The 22484-nt window shown below is 39.0% G+C and overlaps 1 protein-coding gene across 23 annotated transcripts in view; it reads left to right on the forward strand.

Moving 5' to 3' along the window:
• The window catches only part of KCNMA1 (potassium calcium-activated channel subfamily M alpha 1), a 759311-nt gene that overhangs the window by 730918 nt on the left and 5909 nt on the right, over positions 1–22484 (forward strand). For 11 of the 23 annotated variants that reach the window (XM_065520852.2, XM_065520843.2, XM_065520844.2 and 8 more), the window contains 3 exons: positions 9477–9671; positions 11620–11738; positions 13643–13867. In XM_065520852.2, coding sequence (XP_065376924.1) covers positions 9477–9671; positions 11620–11738; positions 13643–13867 — 539 coding nt within the window. Of the gene's footprint in view, positions 1–9476; positions 9672–11619; positions 11739–13642; positions 14811–16126; positions 16156–22484 lie in introns of those variants that run through there. The other 12 variants (XM_065520840.2, XM_005565358.5, XM_005565365.5 and 9 more) reach the window with 3 other exon arrangements.

The raw sequence follows: 22484 nt of genomic DNA on the forward strand, positions 1-22484 counted from the left end.
TCCGTACTCATAACCAGGGAGCCATGTTGCCTTAATCAGAAGAAGGGCTTCACTAGTCAGGTTTGGAACCTTGTCCTTGGCAGTGGGAAGAGGGACTCCTGTATTCCTTAGACTATACAGGTCGCCTGATCCTAGGCTCTGAACAGGACCCTAACTCAGCTGTCTTATGCTCCCCAATGCCCATGTGACGCAAGGATAGCCATTGAGAAGGTCTCTGCCTGAAGCATCCCTGAAGACTAACCCTGCCATATATAAGAGCTTCCCAGAAGACTTCTAGCACAGGTTTCATGGTAAGGCACAGAAAAGACTGGCAGGACAAAAGCTTAGGAGGCAAAGGATCTCACCTACATGTTACAATCCTGCCTTTGGAATTTTGTATTTCTTCAATTCTAGCATTTATGTTAACCCAGAAAAAAATGTGTGCCTTCTGGGTCAGGTGAGTTGTAGAGAAGTTTCCTCCACAGGAAGCGCCTTTGGTAATTGGCATTTGAAGTTCTAGCACCTGGTTTGCTCCATGATGCAGAAACAACCATCACCTATGCAGAAAGCCCCGGAGTGATGTTTAATTGCAGACTGCTGAATGCTCTGTGAAGTGCCTCCCCCAACCCTCATTCCCATCACATAAATAAATTTCCACCCTCCAATATGACTGACTTGACACCGTTTTCCAGGGAAGGCATTGTCTTTCCACCAAATTATTCAGATCCCGAAGAGATAGGCGTGCAGAGCACACCCGTCAGCAATGCTCAGAGTCCTTCTCTGCATCCAAATATTGGGGTATCAAAACAGAAGCAAGAGCATCTGCTGGCAAAAATACATCATCATTCTCTGTCATCACAGATTCTGCTGCCCCCCAGCTCTGCTCCTGGATGCCTGCATGGAAAAATCAAGGAGAGCCATCTGGGATGCAGTGCCAGCTCAGAGAGCAGACAATTATGCTCAGAGATATGAGTGGTCCCAGAGTTATTCAGACACCTGCAAAACCCTGGGACTGACTTTGAAATTGTACCTGTTGATGAGCAATTCTAAAAGTCATGCACTCTTTGACTTTCACACAATTTCAGGCTAAACCAAGGCCCAACGATTAGTAGGTGCTCAATAAATGTCAGTGACTGATCAAAAAGATTTGGGTATAACTGATTTCAACACAGAATTGGGACTATGTTAGGGTCAAATCCCAAAGATTTGACAAAACAATAACCTCCCTGGCTGATCTTCTAGACTTATCATTGCAATGGATAACCTATAGTGCCCTTCGTTTAAAAAAAAAATGTGTTTTTATTAGAACAGTTATTCATACTTCTTGATGAAAATTTGGAAAGCACAGAAACATATAAAAGAAGACATATAAAGAAGAAACATATAAAAAGAAAAAGAAAACATATAAAGAAGAAAATATAAATGACCTATGTTTCCAACACCAAGGACAAGCATGGTTAATATTTTGGTGTCTTTCCTTCTAAATGGATAGATAAATACAGAAATATCTCATGTTATAGGTTCGTTATTTTTTCCCTTTTCAGTTAATATTTTATCCAGAGTATTTTATTATTTTCTTTGGTGTCATGATTTGCAGAGCCTCCATAGGACTTTATGAGACTCCATTCTGTGGATGCTCCAGAATCTATTTATCACTAAATTGTTGGCTATTTAGCTTTTTAAAATTTTTGTTATAGTAATGATTAATCCTATAATAAAAATTATTGTACTTAAATCTTTGAACAAGTAGCAACTTATTACATTGAGGCAAATGTACTGGTTTTTTTAAAACATATATGGACATTTTAAAATTTCTTGATACATATTGTCGTGATATCTCCAAGAAACAATTTTACCAGTCTACACTCTCATCATACTGAGCCATCTCATGCATTATGGCAAGTGCTGATTGTTATTTTTCCTAGGAGGCCCTTTAATTGTGTTTATGATAGTTTTGAAGCACATCAGTTTTTAATTTGTATGTAATGAGGTAAATACATATTTTATATAGTGAATTCATAGTTTTTATTCGTAAAAAGTGCATGCTGAACATGAGAACTATCAAGCATCTTGAGATTAAACAGTTTGCTATATTTTTGTTTGTGGCTACATGTTTTGCCTTTAACTATTTTGTAACATTTACTTTCCTTTTTATGGAAATTTAAATTAAATATATTTTCACAGCAGAAAATATATAAAATAAAATTATAGGAAAAAAACAAAATTATATCACTAAGAGTTAACTACTAAGTAGAACTTTTATGTACTACTTGCAGTTACATTCACATAAATATGTCTATCTGTTCAGTTATGTGTTATTTTTCCCTCTGGAAATCCCCAAATCAGAGCATTGTGTACTTTTTGTAACACTTTATGGTAGAAATAAAAATGAGTGACCATAATAATAAACAGGATATCATTTTTCTGGTAGTTTTCCATTAAACATTGAAGTTTTATATTAAAAAATAACAATTTAAAAAGTAATAAGTGCATGATTTGTTATATTATGAAACAGTGTATATTATAAAGTTTAATAATAAAAATGATCTCTACATTTTATCAACATTTGATAATTGAAAACATTAAAAGGAATCAGTACGAAAAAGCCAGTTAAAAATCATATTAAAACTTAAAACCCAGTACCATAAAGATTCAATATTTAAAAGTGGGTACTCTTAAAATTAAATTTTAAATACAGAAAGAGTTAATTTCACTAGCCAATAGTTTTGCAGGTATGCATTTTTAACACGAATTGTGATTCATGGTGTTTTGGGGATCCTACTTTTAAAAAACATTTTAGTGTTATATAATTATTACCATGCCATTAAATATTATCTGAAAGCATAACATTCATGTCTGTACAATGTGAGTCATGCCAAGGAACCATTGTTTCATCATTACCATATTGTCGAAAACTTTTTATCAGAGAGCCAGTTTCCCCCAAATCATTCATTGAGTAAAATCCCTTCCCCATGGTATGCAGTGCTTTTCGTATTATACTAAGGAATGGATCAGCAAACTTTCTTGTAAAGAGCCAGATGGTAAATATTTTCAGCCTTTGAGGGCCACATAGTCTCTGTTACAACTATTTAACTCTGAGTTTGTTAGCACCAAAGCAGCCCTAGACAATACATAAACAAATGGACATGCCTGGGCCCCAACAAAACCTTATTTAAAAAAAATAACGGATGACAGAGAAAAATTGGCCTAAGAGCCAGATTTGCCAACCTTTGTATTAAGGTCTTATAAGTACTAAGCTATGGTTCTCATAAATCCATTCTGGTTGACCTTCTAATTTTTCACTTTGTCTACAATATTTGGTTAGGAAGTCTTTAAAATTTACTATACTACATGAGAGGACAATTTTGTACGACTCTTTCCAGGGGAAATTTAGCATAATTTTATCAAGTTTTAAAAAGTCCAATTCAAATCTGTAATTAGGCATATATCAAACAACAATTTTACTAGAAAAAAAATGACATTAAATGGCCCATTTACATGTTAAGGAACATGGAATTTTACTTTTTTCCTAATACTCTCCTCTGTCTCCTCATAGATGATTACTACTTTGCTTTTTGCCTAAAAACAATAGCGATTCTTATTCATGTCCAGTGATTGGTATTAAAGAGAGTATCTGGAATAATAGTGTTAATTATCTTATGTATCTGACATTTTATTCTCCTTATTTCTAATTCTATTTGTGTTTTTTCAGTTATATTGTCATACATTTCCTTAGTTTTTCAAGGATTATTTCTTGAATTTAACAATTCACTAAATATCCTCTTGCTATTTAATTAATTGGCGCTTTTCATCCTGCTTTTATTTAAAAAAAGAATTATTTTAATACTTAATTTTACTTACTATAATTCTGTTGTATTTAATAATAGCATTAAAGGCTCTGAATTTGTCTCTATAGCATTGGCCTCAAGACATATTTTTATATGTCATTCTCAAATATTCTTTAATTTTAAAATATTCTGTATCCTAAGTTTGATTTCCATCTTGACCTAGTAGTTACAGGATACTTAACAAAATTTTTTTTGAAGTTCTGGAATATTTACTTTTGCTTCTATTACATTGTATTTAATTTTTAAATGTAGATTATACAGCTTATACTCTGTTATATGTATTTAGATATGATGGTTTTGGCCACTGATCTTTTTTTTTTTGTAATTGTTGTTTAAAAGTTTAGCAAAAATAGACTAAATCAAGCTGATTATATCCTCAATTTTCTTATCTTTTGACCTATTTGACCTGTAAAAGTTAAAATCAGTGATAGTGGGAATGTTTCACATATTACCCTTAGTTCAAATTTATTCTAGTGTAATTCTAATTAGTTTTGCTTTCTATATTTCAGTTATAATATTTGTCCATAAAAAGTTAGAGCTTTATTGTGAGTGTTAACTATGAATATAAAGTTAACTCATCTAACAGAATAGTTTAAAATTTTTCTTTGAAGTATACTTTTTTTCTTCCCTTTGTCTCTTTTAAAGATATCAGAGTTTGATTTTGATTTTGGCATTTGAACAAGTCTGAGAATCTTTGCCATTTTATAGGATCATTTAGCTCATTTATGTTTAGTTATATAACATAAGATGCTATAGTCTTGCATTATGTTTTTTACATGCTTCTATCATAATTATGTGTTTTATGATCTATCTTTTGGTATGTGGACTATATTTTGTATGCTTATTTTCTTTAGTGTAAACTTTCGCTTCTATTTTTAACTCTAGTTAGTTGTTACTAGCCATTCTATAGATGTATTTTCTAAGTATTATTGTCTGGAAAAATTTAATGGCTCTTGATTCCTCCTTGTATAAGATCAGGCAATTTTCATGCCTTTACTTCCATCATCATCTCTATTTCATCTCATTTTTCTGAATTTAAAATATAATTTTAGCAATACTATATTAATAGCTAATTTTTGTCTTTTTTTAATAATTAGTTTTGACATTTGCATTCCGTTTTGTAATAATATGTACAACAATCTTTTACAATTCTGTTTTAAATATATTTTACCAGTAAACTAAATTTGCTCATATTTTAGTTATTAAGAGTTTAAAATTATCTTTAAGGAAGCTAATTTTTGTTCTGAGTATTTAAAAAAATGAAATCAATAAATGCTTATGTATGCAAAGAGTCAAAAAATATTTCATTTGCCTTTACAAATTATTGGCAATTTAGCTATGTCTAGAAATTTTGGAAAAATGTGTCCTGCTAAAATTCCTTTGACATTCCTCTTACATTTTCTAGAGAAGCTTCATGCTAGCCTCATTTTATACTTGTATTTCTTAGAGCATTGTTTTAGGTCATTTTTATTCTCCATTTAATATTTTAAATTCAAATACTTACCGAGTACAGGTCTAGGAATTGGTCACATTAAGTTGGTAAATGCTTTTGATCTGCATCCTAGATTCATTTCTCAGCTCAGGACAGGTTATTGCTATTTGTTTGTTTGCTTGTTTTACATGCTTGCATTTTGTTTATAATTTTGATTTGTAAATACTTACTGTTTATCACTTGACCTCTGTTGTCTTTTTCTCATTATCAATCAGCACTCTTATTTTAAAATATCCCTATATCTTTCTCTTTTAGCTTAGAACTTCCTAGTTTTACTTCCATATCACTAATTGTGTGTGTGTGTGTGTGTGTGTGTGTGTGTGTAATTTTCAGCTCTAATACTTATGGCTTCTTAGATTAAAAAGTTGGCCATTGCAAATTTAGTTATCTTTTAACTATTTCTTTTTAAAAAATGAAACACAACATACCATACAACTCATCCATTTAAAGTGTATGATTCAGTGGGTTTTTTTTTAGTATATTCACAGACATGTACAGCCAACACTACAGTCAATTTTAGAACATGTTCGTGGCATCAAAAGAAACTTTGTATTTTAGTTATCCTCCCCTCCCCTACAACTCTACCACCACCCCACCAGCCCTAAGCCACCACTAATCTACTCATTATTTCTGTAGATATGCCTATTCTGGATATTTTATATAAATGGACTCTCAGTACAATGTTTTCAAGGTTCACACATATGTTGTAGCATGTATCATTACATCACTTCTTTTTGTGGCCAAATAATACTCATTGCATGAATATAATACATTTTGTGTATGCATTCATTAGTTGATGGAAATTTGGGTTATTTTCACCTTTTGGGTATTATGAATAATGCTGCTGTAGACATCCATGTACACATTTTCATGTGGACATATATTTTTATTTATCTTGGGTATATACTATAAGAGTGGAATTTCTGGGTCATATAGCAACACAATGTTCAAACACATGAGGAACTGCCTAGCTGTTTTCCAAAGTGACTGTACCACTTTACATTCCCACCAGCAGTGTGAGAGTTCCAGTTTCTCCTTATTCTCACCAATTCTTGTTATTATCATCTGTCTTTTTTATTACAGCTATTCTAGTAGGTGTAAAATGATATCTCATTGTGGTTTTGATTTGCATTTCTCTGATGACTAGAGCTATTGAGCCTCTTTGCATAAGTTTATTAACCATTTTTATATCTTTTTGGAGAAATGTTTACGTCTTCTGCCCATTTAAAAAATTGGGTTATCTTTTTTTGTTGAGTTATAAAAGGCTTTTTAATACTGAATATTAGACCCTTATCAGATATATGATTTGCAAACATGTTCTCTCATTTTGTAGGTTGTTTTTTTCACCTTTTGGATAGTGTCCTTCAAAGCACAAACATTTTTAAAATTTTTATGAAGTCCAATTTATTGTAGTTTATGCTTTTTGTGTCATGTCTAAGAAACTATTGCCAAATCAAAGGTCATAAAGATTTACTCCTATATTTTCTTCTAAGCATTTTGCAGTTTTGGCTTTTTACATTTAGATATTTGACCCCTTTTCAGTTAATTTTTGCATATAGTGTGAGGTATAGGTCCCACTTTATTCTTCTGCATGTGGATACCCAGTTGTTGCTGTGCCATTTGTTTAAAAGACTATATTAATTTTTCCATTGAATGGTCTTGGCACCCACACTGAAAATTAATTGATCATAACTGAATGAGTTTATTTCTGGATTTTCAATGATTTTCCATTGGTCTATAGGTCTATCCTATGCCACTACTATGTTATCTTGATTACTGTAGTCTTGTAGTATGTTTTGAAACCAGGAAGTATGAATCTTCCAACTTTGTCTTTCTTTTACAATACTGTAAGATTGCTTTGGCTATTTTGGATCTGTTGCCATTTTAGAGTCAATTTTTCCATTTTTACAAAAAAATGGACTTTGTGATTTTGATAGGTATTACATAAAATCTGGAAATTGGGGTAGTATTCCATCTTAATAAATCAAATCTTCCAATCCATGAACATGGGATGTCTTTCCATTTATTTAGGTCTTCTTTAATTTCTTTCAGTAATTTTTTTGTAGTTTTCAGTATACCAGTCTTGTTCCTCCTTGGGTATATTTATTTCTAAGTATTTTATTCATTATTTTTCTGAGACACAATCTCACTCTGTCACCCAGGCTGGGGTGCAGTGGCATGATCTCAGCTTACTGCAACCACTGCCGCCCAGTTTCAAGCAATTCTCTGGCCTCAGCCTCCTGAGGATCTGGGATTATAGGTGCCCACCACCATGCCTAGCTTTTTTTTTTTTTTTTTTTTTTTTTAAGTAGAGACTAGGTTTCACCACGTTGGCCAACTGGGTCCCAGCTCCTGACCTCAAGTGATCCTCCCACCTTGGCCTCCCAAAGTTCTGGGATTACAGGTGTGCACCACCATACTTGGCTGACCTCCCATTTTCTACCACATTGAGTTTAAAATCCCTTGTTTGGCTTTTAAAGCCCTGAGTTCCCCACCCCTCAAAGAAAAAAAAAAACAAACGATTAAAAAGTCAAAGGAAGGTTGGGAATGGGTCTGACTGTTCCTGTCGTTGGCAAAGGCCTCATGTCTCTAATATGAGGCCAAAATGTTTATCATTGCTTCCTGTGCACCAAACCTGTTTCTAAGTGCTTCATGGGTAGGTCATAGAGCCGTGCAGCACTCTATTATTACATTTTACAGATCACGAAAGGAGGCACAAAAATGTTAAATAACTTTCAAGGTCACACAGCTTCTGAAAGATGAAGTTAGCATAAAACCCTCAGCCCAACTCTGGATCCCTGGTTCCCATAACCTCTCCAGCAACATATCCTACTTTAAGTATCCTTTTCCTGCATCTGTGCCTATGGGCATCTCTTAACCCTGAGCATAAATTTCCTTTAGGGTCTGGCAGGCTATGAGTAACATTCCTAGTTTCTTTTGCAGTTGGAATTTTGTATCACATTGGGGTGTTTTTGTAAGTATTTCAGTAAGGAATGTGAATCCAGCCCCACTAGCAACTATCATCTTAATTCAGAAGTCCTCATGGAATTCTGTGAATATAAATTTGGTTTTAGTGACTGCACTTATTTTACAGATGAGAAAAATCAGAGCCCAGAATGACTAGGCAACCTCTAAGACATAGAACTAGTTAGCAAACCTGGGATGGGAACTTGAGCTCACCCTTACTTGGTTTGTTCCCTGCTATGCCTTGCCAGGTAAACTCTCTAATAAGTTGCTGAGGTACAATTGCATCTTTCCTTACCTCTTTCCAAAGTACATCCTCAAAAGCCACAGGCAAACTTTGATTTGAGTTTTTAGGCTGCTTGATTTCTACTTACATAGGAAAATGGAATGCACACCCTTACCTGAGAATTTCTCAAATTAGGCTGGTGACAAATACCTTTTAAAGCTCCTTTACTTGACATCCTATTAATTTTTTTTAAACTCCCATTGTTTTGTTCCTGACAGATCTGTTATGTTTCAGATGTGACACAAATGTACACTTAGGGGGAAACTTCTTTAATAAGTGATATTTGCCTCAGACTACTGAGGTTATTTTAGAAAACAAAAGCCAAAGTACACTTACCAGGACATTCACCTTGTCATAAATTTATCTGGCATATTTAATTGATCGAGATTTCTGGGTTAGACAGTTATCAACGCATGTGATAAATTGTTGAGCATGCGGCATTAATGAAAGGTTTTGCCATTGTCATGGGGAGGAAGCTTCCTGGCACATGGGTGACAGGACCTCAGAGACAATGCCGCTTGGGTTAGCAGCTGGGGCAGGCTGCATTTTATTACATGTGTCCAGAGTCTCATAGTAGACATGTAGACTTGAGGAGGGGGAGGCAATATTTGTATCCCTACTAAAACCAATTATGGTAAACACTAATTATTCAGATTTGAGCTCTTTACTAAAAATCCCCTGAACTGGGTTTTTTAAGTCAGGCTGTCATGGCAGAGCCAAGCAGGAGAGAAAATAATGGAATAATTGGAGGCTGCTGTCTTTTCACTTCCCACATAAAATTATTTGAAGAGACAGGCCAGAACTTTAAACAGGAGATACCAAGAAAAGTTGTAATTTGGATGTCGGCTGTCATGACTTTAGGGTGTTTGCTTAAAGGACTTTCCCCCCACTTTCTCTTCTTCCCCAGACATACTTCAATGACAATATCCTCACCCTGATACGGACCCTGGTGACCGGAGGAGCCACACCGGAGCTGGAAGCTCTGATTGCTGAGGAGAACGCCCTTAGAGGTGGCTACAGCACCCCGCAGACACTGGCCAATAGGGACCGCTGCCGCGTGGCCCAGTTAGCTCTGCTCGATGGGCCATTTGCAGACTTAGGGGTGAGTCCGCAGCCCATGGTCACCTGAGCTTGCTGTTTGGGAAAAGCTTGATCCTGAAGAACGTGGTGTCAGATGTGACAAGCAAGGCATCTGTCTTTTCTCCTTCCTATTGTAGATAACTGTAAGAGGTGATATTTATGGTTTACTCTGTATCAGGCACTTTGTTCTATGCATAAGTCATTCATTTTAATCTTCATAGCAACTCTTTGATGTAAGTTCTAGTATCACACCTTCTAAGTCAACTGAGGCTCAGAGAGAATGAGCACTGGACCTATTGGGAATTTGCACCAAGGCATCCTGGCTTCAGAGCCTGTGGGCTTTCTCACTCCTTGGTGTTCTCTTCACGTATCCTCTGCACGAGGTGGAAGGCAGCAGGTGATTCCAGCATGCAGCCAAGGTTGGGAAATATTTCCACAGGCTCTTAGCATAGCTTAGGGATACTCAACCCAACTATACATTAGTAGCACATGGAGGTGGCCAGCCTCATCCTTCAGGTTTCTTAGATTTTATATGTGAGTATGACCCAGGCACTGGTGGTTTTCAAAGCACCAGGGTAGTCAGTAGTCAGATGTATCCAGAACCACCAGCCAAACAAACAGAATCTCATGTGGATCCTTTAATGCTTGTAATTCAAAACCTAGACCTTGTAATTTCTGAGACTGGACCCAGTCACGTTCCCTCGGGTCCTCCCTGTGACAGAAGTGGCCAGCATCTCCCTTCTGATTCCATGCGCCTGCCTAGCGTAGGCACTGTGACAGAAGTGTAGTGTCTTTGCCCTTATTCCCAGCTCAACCCCACAGATGCATTTAAGAGATGCAGCCATATTCATAGAAACTGATAAACCTGTTACGCAAACAATAGTGTTGCCCAGAAAGACTAAATAGTGGAAAAGGAGCCAAGGAAAGGGTCTGTCTCTGTTTTTTTCTGAAACAATTCTGCATACTTGCCCCATATTTTAGTTTGATCATGGGCTGGGACTTATGTGAGACTAGGCTTTTTTTGAAAGGGAAGTTTCATAGCTAGTGGCTCTTTATACGTATCATTTACTTACTGATGCACTTGATTAGGATGAAGACTTTAGATAATGGTAAGCTTTGGTCCCATCTGTGTTCTTTAGTATGAGACCAATATGAGAATTCCAGTGATTGGAAGGACGAAGACAGTCATTTTATTCCCAGTGAAGCCATCCCGCAGTGCCCAGTGCCCTTCATGTAATACTGTTAACATCTACCTGAAGCCACCTGGCTGCTGAAGCCAGCATTTCCAAGTGGATGCATTTGCTTTCACTTTCTGCATCAGGCCCCAGACCCTGGGAAGGTGGCTGTGAATTGATCAGAACTGCGAATCCCAGTTATTCAGCCTGCAGGCCCCTGGCTCCTGGGGAAACACATTCTCTTCCACCCTTGCCATCTCTGAGGTCTGTAAATTGTGCTTTTCACAGGGTCCTTACCTGAAAGAGTCTGTCACCATAGGACCTGGTGGGGTCCTCCTCCTCGCTGTGGTTTTCATTATCACTCAGGCGGTTTTGACAACACGATCCTATCACAGTGGTTACAGCTGAGCTGGGGCTGAACATCATCACCATTTTGCAGAGAAGGGTTCATCTCCTCAGCTGAGCATGCATCTGAGACCGTCAGGCTTTACACTTTCACTTAAAGTGAGGGAGAAGCATAATCTCCTTAGAGCTTTCAAACCCCATTGCTACAGGTGGAAAACTGGAGAGACACCAGAGGAAAGCCCCATTGTTACCTGATCCCTAAAAATCACACATATTGTCTGTAGTCTGTTAACCATGTGGACTTCTTCCACTGCCGTCCCTTGGCACATGGACCCTCCAACTTGGGAGACACCAAAACAAGCTTTGATGAAAAGACCCTTTTCCCTCCTGGCCCTTGATTTTCAGGCAAATAAAAAGGATGTTTCTCTCTGTTCTGTTGCTGTCTCCCAGGATGGTGGTTGTTATGGTGATCTGTTCTGCAAAGCTCTGAAAACATATAATATGCTTTGTTTTGGAATTTACCGGTTGAGAGATGCCCACCTCAGCACCCCCAGTCAGTGCACAAAGAGGTGAGTATTGGTTTCAACTCTGCCCTCCCACCTAATCACAGAAACAATAATCCCCTACTGTAAAGGCAAAGGTCTGTATACATCTCCCCAACATGCAAATTACCCTGCCCATATTAAATCCGGCACTGAGTTTGGAGGTGATGGGAAGCATTTTTCTATAATTACTAATAGTGGATGTAAAGACATTTTGGTAAGAATTCAAGTTTTGTATTAATAGAATAATTCCATCACCCAATTACAAAAGTCTGAATACAAACATCTCTCCCAAACTCCAGCTACTAGGATAACATCTGTTGGTATCTAATATAGAGATATATCATTTCACATTGCTAGTGTTTATGATAATTTTTTTGTTTTTTGAGATGGAGTCTTGCTCTGTTGCCCAGGCTGGAGTGCAGTGGCGCAATCTTGGCTCACTGCAACCTCTGCCTCCTGGGTTCAAGCGATTCTCCTGCCTTAGCCTCCTGAGTAGCTGGGATTACAGGCACACACCACCACACCCAGCTAATTTTTGTGTTTTTAGTAGAGACAAGGCTTCACCACGTTGGCCAGGCTGGTCTCGAACTCCTCACCTCAAGTGATCCACCCACCTCGGCCTCCCAAAGTGCTGGGCTTACAGGTGTGAGTCACCACACCCGGCCCTAAGACAAGTGGTTCTTCTGCCATATCTTAGAATCGTGTATTTTTACTTCATATATTTTAAATTGATTCACTTTTTAACTTTTATATATTTATTTTTGAGACAATTGTATATTATCACCTTAAGCAGAAAAAATAACAGTTTAGATGTGCTAATTATATTTTTCTCATATGCATTAAAATAAATTCATAGCAGGCAAAAATTAAAAGTACATCCTAGAATTACCAAGATCAGTGAGTTTGCATAATATACCCTAGGCAATAGTGCTGCAGAGACAGGCGTTTCTCATCCCTGCTTGCATAGTAGAATCACCTGGGGAGCTTTTGAAAAATATTCTGATTACTCTAATTTAACTGGTCTGGAAGGAAGAAAAAATCATATATATATTTTAAAATATATCACAATTTTATATATAATACCCAGGGATTATTGTGTATAGCCAGAATTGAGAACAATTGCTATAGACCAGTGGGTTCTCAAAATTTAGCCAGCATGAGACTCACCTGCAGAGCTTGTTCAACCACAGAACCCATCCTCAGCACTTCCAATTCAGTAGGTCTGGGTGGGGTTGCTTAAGAACTTGCATTTCCTAGTTCGCAGGTGATGCCGAGCTGTGTGGCCTGAGGACCACACTTTGTGATCCACTGCTCTAAGTGAAACAGGGTGATCATCTTAGTCACATCTGCTGTTGACCAAAGAAAGCTCCAACTCATTGTGAAGAACAACAAAGTAGTGCTGATAAGTAGGCAGGGTTCTTAGATTCTTCCACGTGGTGAATTCCAAATTCCAAATTCTCCCACCAAAACAGATTTTAAAAGGTAAAGAGCGAGAATATAGTCTAAGGAGACACTCTGTAATAGTAAGCAAAGATCTTGTGATGTATATCTGGGATTGTCCAAAAATTCTGGAATGAAAGTTGCATCACACTTCATGAAACCTCCTGCGGCTGGGCTACTTGGAAGTGACTTTGACCTTGTATAGAAAGGTACCTGTAGACCACGAGAAGCAAAGTTTGGTCCTTCCATTACTGGCCCTAATTCCACATCTCTGCCTGGGCTCCTGGCTGGCCTCCTTTGTTGAGTTAAACAGAGGAAGTTTCCATTTAACAAGGAAAAGAATGTTTAAGGCCTCGGACCAGCTAGAAGTGCATCTTCCAGATCCTCTGAAAGTCCTGAGTAACCAGGCCATTGCTTTTGGTTCAGGGAGGGTTGAATTCTCTACTCAGTTATTCTCGGGCGGTGACATCTCTGCTTTTCCTGTCCAGGTATGTCATCACCAACCCCCCCTACGAGTTTGAGCTCGTGCCGACGGACCTGATCTTCTGCTTAATGCAGTTTGACCACAACGCCGGCCAGTCCCGGGCCAGCCTGTCCCATTCCTCCCACTCGTCGCAGTCCTCCAGCAAGAAGAGCTCCTCTGTTCACTCCATCCCATCCACGGCAAACCGACAGAACCGGCCCAAGTCCAGGGAGTCCCGGGACAAACAGAAGTACGTGCAGGAAGAGCGGCTTTGATATGTGTATCCACCGCCACTGTGTGAAACTGTATCTGCCACTCATTTCCCCAGTTGGTGTTTCCAACAAAGTAACTTTCCCTGTTTTCCCCTGTAGTCCCCCCCTCTTTTTTTTTACACATATTTGCATATGTATGATAGTGTGCATGTGGTTGTCATTTTTATTTCACCACCATAAAACCCTTGAGCACAACAGCAAATAAGCAGACGGACCAAAAGTTATTTATGATTCTAGGGGAAAAATAACCCAAAGGCATGCTCCAGACATAAATAGCTCACTGCAGGAACGAGTTCACAGATTAGAAGGGAGCCCTTGTGATCAATGTCAGTTAGGCAGAGCAAGTTTATTTAATGTAAAAGAAAAGCTGATTCTGATTTATCAGGATTATCAGGGTGCTTTGGGTTTTGATTTTGTTGTTGTTGTTGTTGTTTTCCTTTCTTTCTTTTTTTATACACACAATAAGTTAGTACATGTTTATTTGAAACAAGCAACCAGACAGCAATGAAAACATATCGATTGTTTCCAGTCTCTGGGCCGAAGTATTGCGAAGCCTTTGAAAAGCTTTCACAATTTGTGTAGATGATTTTGAAGGACTTGCTTGTTGCAAGAGAACATCAGAGATTTTTTTTAGTTACTCACCAACGCCTTTTGTCCCAGAGCCAGTTCCCTCTGGGAGTTCTTATGAACATTTCTCACCTTAATGTGGAGGAAAGAATAGTATTCCAATCATGGATGTATCAAATTCTAGTCATTTAGTTTAAGTGAAAAGAGGTTTGATTGCATATTAAATTGTTATTCTGTCTCCTTATGTTGCCATATGAATAGCTAGTTTTTTTCTTTCACTTTTGACATTTGGGATGAAAAGCCATATGTATCATAAATATCAGATGTAAGTCATTAAAAACTGCCTTCCTGGGACTTTCACATCTTTTAAAAGGTGAATTACTTACCTTATGTACAGAATAAATAATGCTCAGGAAAGAGCAAGTATTTTTCCATGTATCCTCAGGGGATCCTTTTACTCCCCTTTGTTTGATTAGTTAGGGCCCCAATGCCAGGTAGGAGGAAGGGCTGGGGCAGAGTGAGAGGAAGACAAACCCAGCTGCAGATCATGTTTTTCTAGGAGCTGACATGCTAAATAAATTAGAATGTAGGAGGATCAGCCACAGTTGACTCAACAAAGACAAAAGACAGCCACCACCTTCAACTGTTGGTGCAGCTGCACGGTGCTGGCTGTCCCAATGAAGGAAGCTGGTGGGAAAGAATTCCTCATCATCACTTTAGTTAATGTAGCCAATTTAGGCAGGGTAATGACGACAATAGAGAGCTGCTCCTTGTCATTATGAGACGTGGGATGAGAAGAGTGCAACAGTGAGCCAAACACGTTTTGGTATAGTTATTTTTTCTTTTGTTTTTGTTCTTTCTTTTTTAACACTTAGTAAGCATGGGAAGAGAGGTAGAAAAATACCCTTTTTTCAACATATAGTTGTCAGATGCTTTGCGCATGCAAATCATGCTTTAGGCAGTGCGGTAGTTCTTAAAAATTGGCCAATTCACCATAACCAATTTCTCTTATGGATGGACTAGGCTGGTATACACATATTTGAACAGTTTACTTTAAAGAATTCCATCAAATAGAATAGGGGTAAAAGGGAGGAGGAAAACATGTCACAGCTGTACCATCTCTAAAAAGGTGTTTTTATGGTGAATGTTTTGGATTTAGGTTTTGGATCCCTCGTCCCCTCAAGCATGATAGTTTTGGAGATTTGCTTGCTGTGTGAATTGACAAGCACTTTTACTGACAAATGGTGAGGCTCTGTCAGAACCTCCACCCTCCCCCGCACCAAAGACAGGGGCAGCATAGTATTCAAACCAGTATTGTGATGGGGAATAATTGTATACATGTAAATTAACAAGCCCTATGAGTGGAAGAATTTTTTCAAATTATTTTTGTCTTTCTATATATTGATTTATATTATGTATAACTATCTCTTTATATAAAACTATATATATAACTATATATATATAACTATATATATATATATAACTATATATATGTATCCCCTAGTATTGGATCATGAAGAGCTCTTCATGCATTCTTTGCAAAGGAGGTTATAAAGTTACGCCCTCAGAACATTTATAACTATAAGAATGTGCCAGTTAAAGTGCTCAACAGGAAATATGACAGTTTAAAAGCATTGTAAAACTCACATAGCTTACTTCTCTCTCTAAAGTGCAACAAGGATGAATAGAATGGGCCAAGGTATGACAATTAATGGTTCTGCATGACCTAGCCACTGCTGGGGGTTTTCTTCTATAACGTTGTCCTTGTGAAAACTTTTGTGAAATTAAAAAAAAAGGAGTTACAAATTTTATTCTGTTATTGGTTTGTTTATTTTTATTTATATTGTTCTGTTTGTGGTTTTATTTATTTTGTTTTGCTTCCCCCCCCTTCCCCTTTCCCTCTCCTTTTCCCTTCCTTCTTCTCTTCCTTCCTTCTTCCACTTTCTAAATTGCTCAGCGCAATGAGGCTGTGCTGCTGCTATTGCTAGATTCCTTAGAATTTGTTTTGGTGTTCTTGGGTGTGGGGTTGGGTGATTTGGGGGGAACTTCTCTCCATCTGGCTTGCCTTTTAATCTGCACGTGGCCTCCCTGCCCACCCTGGTACCTTGCTCCAAGTCCGAAAGCATTTTCCCATCAAGAAACCCAGCTTCCTTCACTTCCCCCATTGCCACCCCCCAACCCCAGTCCCCACATCGGTCTGTTCACATCTCTGTGTTCATCTTGGCAAGACCTACTCAATCAAGTGATGATGCCAGTTGATAAACTTTTCTGGAAAACATTTACAGCTATTCCATTTGGCGAACCTGCTTCTCTGTCAATATTTCATCCTCCTTTTATTTAAACCAGGAGGTTTATTAATGGCAAAAGCATTGGTCTTCTTTATGCTTGATCAGTATGACTCAAAAGCGTTCTGCTGTGTATATCAACTCAACAGCCCACACCCAGTTATCTGAGAGCTGATGGTTCAGTCACTGTATTACCCAAATCTCTCCTGCCACCTGCCTTTCAGACATTTGTTAAATCCCAACCAGAGATCGGGCAGATAGAGAGAAGTAAATCCAAAGTGCATTTTATACACAATCTGTTAGCAACTCCAATGAGATGATATTGTGATGGGAATGGAATGGGAACAGACTATGATATGAGATGGAATTTTGAGGTTTTCCTGGACTTTGGGCACACAGTCATGCCCCAGTGGTAGATAATTGAGAATTGACCATATTTGACTAATGTTACATTTGATGATGGAGAAGGATCATTATTACTTCAATTTTTTTTTTTGCCAAAATTACTATATTATACTTTCCTTAATAGAGTGAAGAGTCTCCTCCATTGTTTTCTATTTGACTCCAAACTTCCCCTTCTTCTTTCAGTAGAACATCCGCTTACCTAGGAAGTGGGCATACAAGTTTCTTATTATTATATCTCTTTCTGTTCACTGCCCCCTGCCCCTCACCGCAAAAAAAAAAAAAAAAAAAAAAAAAGAGAGAGAGAAAAGAAATAAGGAGGTAAGGGTAGAAAGTGAAAGAGTTCTTTGAAAAGAAAGTACATACATTTAAAAAGTTAGGAACTCTGTTATCCGCATCATTCTAGAAGAGAAGAAATTTGTAAGCCATTTAGTCCAACTTGCTTTGGGCTTTGAAAGGCGTGAACAGTAAGTAGGCTGGTAAACGAGAGGGCACGGTGAAGCCTTCTCAGTCTCAACACTCGGGTGATCATGGCATCATCAGTGTCCCTAAAGTCTGCTACTCAGGGTTCTTTCCAAGGCCAGTTCAAATGGATAGAGAAAGCTAGACCCTTATACATACAGTTAAACTTCTGCCACAATTGGGAGAGGTTGCAAATTCTGTTCTGAATATTAAAGATTATGACCCAGATCCTTACCGTAGGTGCTCAGTAAATATTTGATATAAATTGACTTTACATATTTTATACCTTTAACCATTTTCTGTATTACCCTTGTCCCCTTGTTTATTTTTTAAAAAAATATGAGTGCCTCTACATGCCTCACGATGCTGCTGTGCTGGTGCCACTTTCTCAAGCTGGTCACACGGCTTCTGAGAATGGGGAATAGCCCTGTAAGCCCAATGAGTAGAGAGACCGACTATGCCTCTTGGCAGCATTGTCAAGATCCCAGATGACCAGAAAAACCTTTTGCCTGGCTGTTCTGCAGCATGGGAAAAGCCTAAAGGTGTCTGCATCCCGATAGAGACAATTAAATCAACCTGCCAGGTTCCTATAGCAACAGGCTCCTTGAAGGAGAAAGAGGAGAGTACAGAAACTCCAGGGCCTGTGGAAGTCAAGACAGGGTAAAAATCAATTTCTCAATCAGCTTCTTTCAGCCCATCCCTGCTTTGTCACAATATGATAAAGAAGTAGCTGTGGGCACCTGTCACTACACTGGCTGACTGTCTCCCATGCAAGATTGCATGCCCATTGCAACCACTGGAGGTGAGAGGGATTATCCCCTGCCACCCGAAAGGGATTAGTGAAGAATCTGTCCTCAAGGTGTTGGCTGGACCAAGAGCCACAGAGGGCTGGAAGAGCTGTTTGCTCAAAGAATGGCAGAATCAGACTTTCAGTTAAAAGAGACAGAGTCATGGTAGCCAATTGCAAAGAAGTGAGAAGGTTTTTCATAAACGGTAACTGCTTTTGTTCTGGTATAAATAATTTGTATCTCTATGAAATAGGCATACTTTGCTCACAGACAGGAGAGGAGATAGTATGTGTGGGTGGGGACGGTGGAGGCATCAGGGTTTGCTGGGCAGAGGAAATGTGCCAGGCTGCCTATCACAAATGCAGGACAGGAAACCACACAGCATTACCCTTGAAGGTCGAAGCTTCTTGTTAGCCCTTACTATTCTCCATAGTTGTCTCTCTCCAAACAGAATCTTTTCTTTTTGAGCCTTTTCTCTCTCAACCTCAGCTTGTGGTGTAGTGAGAAGAGGGCCAATTATTCCAAATGCTTTTGCTGTATCATTGTCTCCCCTTTTCTGCAATCTTCTCTAGGGAGTAGTTCTGTGAAAAGGCTAAAGCCCATGGCACTGACAACCCACAGAGCCAACAGAGAAGCTCAGTTCTCACAGTGCAGCCTGTTTCTTCCTCTGCTGCTGGCAGCTCAGTCAGCCCAGCTCTGGGGCCCTTCCCTGCAAGAGCCCAGTCCTCCAGGGTGACCTGCAGCCCTGTGGCAGGAGGAGGTTTTGACCCTTACTTTAAACCCTGTGATCTCAGTGATGAAACTAGAAATGCAAGAAACCGATGGCTCTCAGATGGGATAGGAGGCCTGGTGAGTCAAATCCAGTATTTCAAAGACATAGAGGCACCCTGGGAGGGGAGAAACCCTAAGCTCCCCAGAAATAACACCAGGTTACCTCTTCCTCTCCTTTACCTTCAAAACGAAGATGACCAACCAAATCCCCCTCTGTCACCTCTGCTGCCACAATCCGTATTCTTCAGGATACACCCCGATATACACACCCCTACTCAACATCTCTGCTGAAGGGCATCATTTGTCATCACATTCAAGAGGTGCCACCCATCCTTTAGTACCGATAGTACTCAGGCTAGTATTAAACTTACTGTAAAAGCTAACGCTTCACAACTGCCTTGGGCCAGGTACTCCCCTGAGCACTCTTCAGTTACCTATATAAACTCAATCCTCACAACAGCTTCAGATGGAGATGCTGTGTCTCCCTTTGAAAGATGCAGAATCTGAGAGACACTAGAGTATGTGAAGTTAGCCACTGCGATATAATGCCCGCTGATATTATTAATAATACTCATAACCTTAACAACTCACATTTACTTACCATGTATCTGGACCTGTATAAGTGCTTCAAGGGTGCTAGCTCCATTTATCTTAACAACACTATTAGGAAATTTGTATCATCAGCCCTATTTTACAGAAAAGGAATGAAGCTAAGATAAATTTGCTAATAACTTGTTCAGAGTCACACAACCGGTATGTTAGCCAGATCTGCTTAACTTTCACCTCCTGCCCTGCGCTGTCTCCTTAGCCCACATCTCCTTGCTTCTTCACGGTGGACAGCTCATAGCATGGCTGGTCTTAATAGGTGACATGTCCCAGTGGCAGTGGCAATTGCTCTACCAGCATCTCTCTGCAGTTGTTTTCCAGATTTTTATCTTGTCCCACTAGCCCCCTCCCAGCCACAAACTGAAATGCCTCTTCTTTCCTAACTCCACGAACTCCTGGCATGTCACACATTGTACTCAGAGCACTGACAACAGGCATCTCATCCTTAAGAAGCTTATTAAGAAATGAAGCTATTTTTCTCTGGCGGTGAGGAAGCCCTCCCACCCCGATCAATTGCCCTTCTCATCTTAGAGATGAAAATAAAGCCCCTGGAAATCTTTCCGGTGTGTGAGATGAAACAGGGAGCAGAGATAAACTCAGGGATTTGGATTTATCCTTGACCATGGCAGCATTCATTAGAGCTGCTTCCCTGAGTCCTCTTCCTCGTGGTCAATTTTGTAGCCACCCATTGGCGTTGTTTTTTCTTCGGAAGGCAAGACTCAATACATCAAATTGTCATTGTCCTACTTGCACTCTCCATGGATGCCGAATGGCTGGCGATCATTGAAATGTGTGTTCCTTGCAAGCGTGTTGGGAGAATCTCTTTGTAAAATACTGTTGCCACCAGACATTTTAGTAAAACACCCAGAGCATTCATATAGTTCCATTTCCTGAACATCCTATGTAACCAAGTCTCCAAGAACACACACATTTATATCTTAGGAGGCATCCAAATTAAACAGCAGTTTCTCAGGCATAAGGAAGACCTCAACTCGTCACCACAATGTGTTTTAACACAACTCATTCCTTGTGTTGAGACAGCATGTCCAAAACAAGGTCTACTCTGCTTAGATTCTGTTTAATGGCAAGAAATGTAAAAGGAAAGAGAGAAGCTTAAATGAGGAAATAATGCTCTCTTTCTGTCAGACAGCAGAAGGAAATTGATATTCTCTCTGCCGTGAAAGGTCAAAATGCCAACTTTGAATTGAACTGCAAAGACTAAATTCTGAACAATTATTCTCTGCAGCAGTTGTAAAAATTTCAGCAAATCGCAGCTGTCTTAGGTCTTTCACCCAAAAGACCTACTCATTTCCATCAGCTGAGTTCACTCTTCCAACCTGGCATGTCCAACCTAGCACTAAATCCCTTTGCAAAATCAGTCTGCATAACAGCATGGCCAAAAACCGAGGGCAGCTCAGGCAACCTGAGCACAAACACCAGGCTCAACCTCTCTGAAAATCATCTTTACACATAAACCGCTGGAAAAAGTCGTAGTTTGAAATTGTTTCAGCGGCCTGGCAATGCTTTTAAAACATGATAACCATCACACTTTACTCCTCTCTGAAAGGTTAGTTTAATCGTAGATCACAAAAAATTGGTTTCCACAAATGCATAATGGTTCATCTATGTCACACTTGAACTAAATGGTTTTTTAAATGGAGCTGAAATTATTTTGATGTGTACACAGTCTTGGATTTCTATACAACCTTTTTTAACCAGCCCATCAGGAACCTTGCCTCTAAAGCCTCATTAATAATTCAGATGTGCTGATGACTTTAAAAGATCTATGGAATTGAAGCTTAGGGAAAAAAAAAAAAACTCTGCTTGACAAAAAGATAAATGAATGTAGAAAGAAGCTGTAGGAGTCTGGCAAGCTGTAGATCATCTCAGAACAGATTGTAACTTTATCATTCTGTCAGGGGGAATAATTTAAAGCACTTAATCAGTTAGCTTCACTGTGAGGATGTAGCATTATGAATTCCTATCGTCCAATCTGTTCAAATCAAAGTGAACTTAATTATAATAGGTGAGCGAGCCAGAGCAGGAGGGGGATGGGGAGAATGAGGCAAGAGGTAGAAAGTTTCCTGTGCGGTAAACTGAGCTGCCGCATAAAAGTGGGGCGAGGCTTTGACTCAGGCACATCCCTGCTCCAGTGACAGCCCTCCTTGACATTGACAGCTCAGGGCACTTGAAATATCAGAAGCAAGAACTGAAGAGAAACAAGCAGAGTGGTCATGAGCTGATCATAGATACTTAATTTATAAATCATTAGCCAAACATGCACATACCCACCCACCCCCAACATCCCCTATCAAACCAGGTGAGCAGTTTTCACTAGAGTGTCCATCCAGGACCACTGACAAGGCAGTTACGAGTTGTTCTGGTAAGCAGAAAAGGCAGCTAGAGAGACCATTGTCTCTATAGCAGTGGACGTGCTTGATAGCTTTTACCCTTTTGCTTTTCTTTCCCTAAGCCACTAAAGTGAGGCGTATGATTCCCAAGTTAGAATGTCCTATTTGCCCAGTCCTTTCCTATCTATACACATGGCCAATTTCCCAGAAAATTTCAATCCTAGAAAGAGGCGGGGATGAGGGTTGAGTCTTGTAAAACAGCTTTGCACTATGAAGAGGATGCTAGACCATTTTCATTCTCACCCCAGCCCCCCGAACACCCTGACTCAGCATTCTCTCTCAGCCATTTCTGTATTTAGGGTG

This window comes from Macaca fascicularis, chromosome 9 (genome assembly GCF_037993035.2).
Source record: "Macaca fascicularis isolate 582-1 chromosome 9, T2T-MFA8v1.1".
Taxonomy (NCBI): Eukaryota; Metazoa; Chordata; class Mammalia; order Primates; family Cercopithecidae; genus Macaca; species Macaca fascicularis.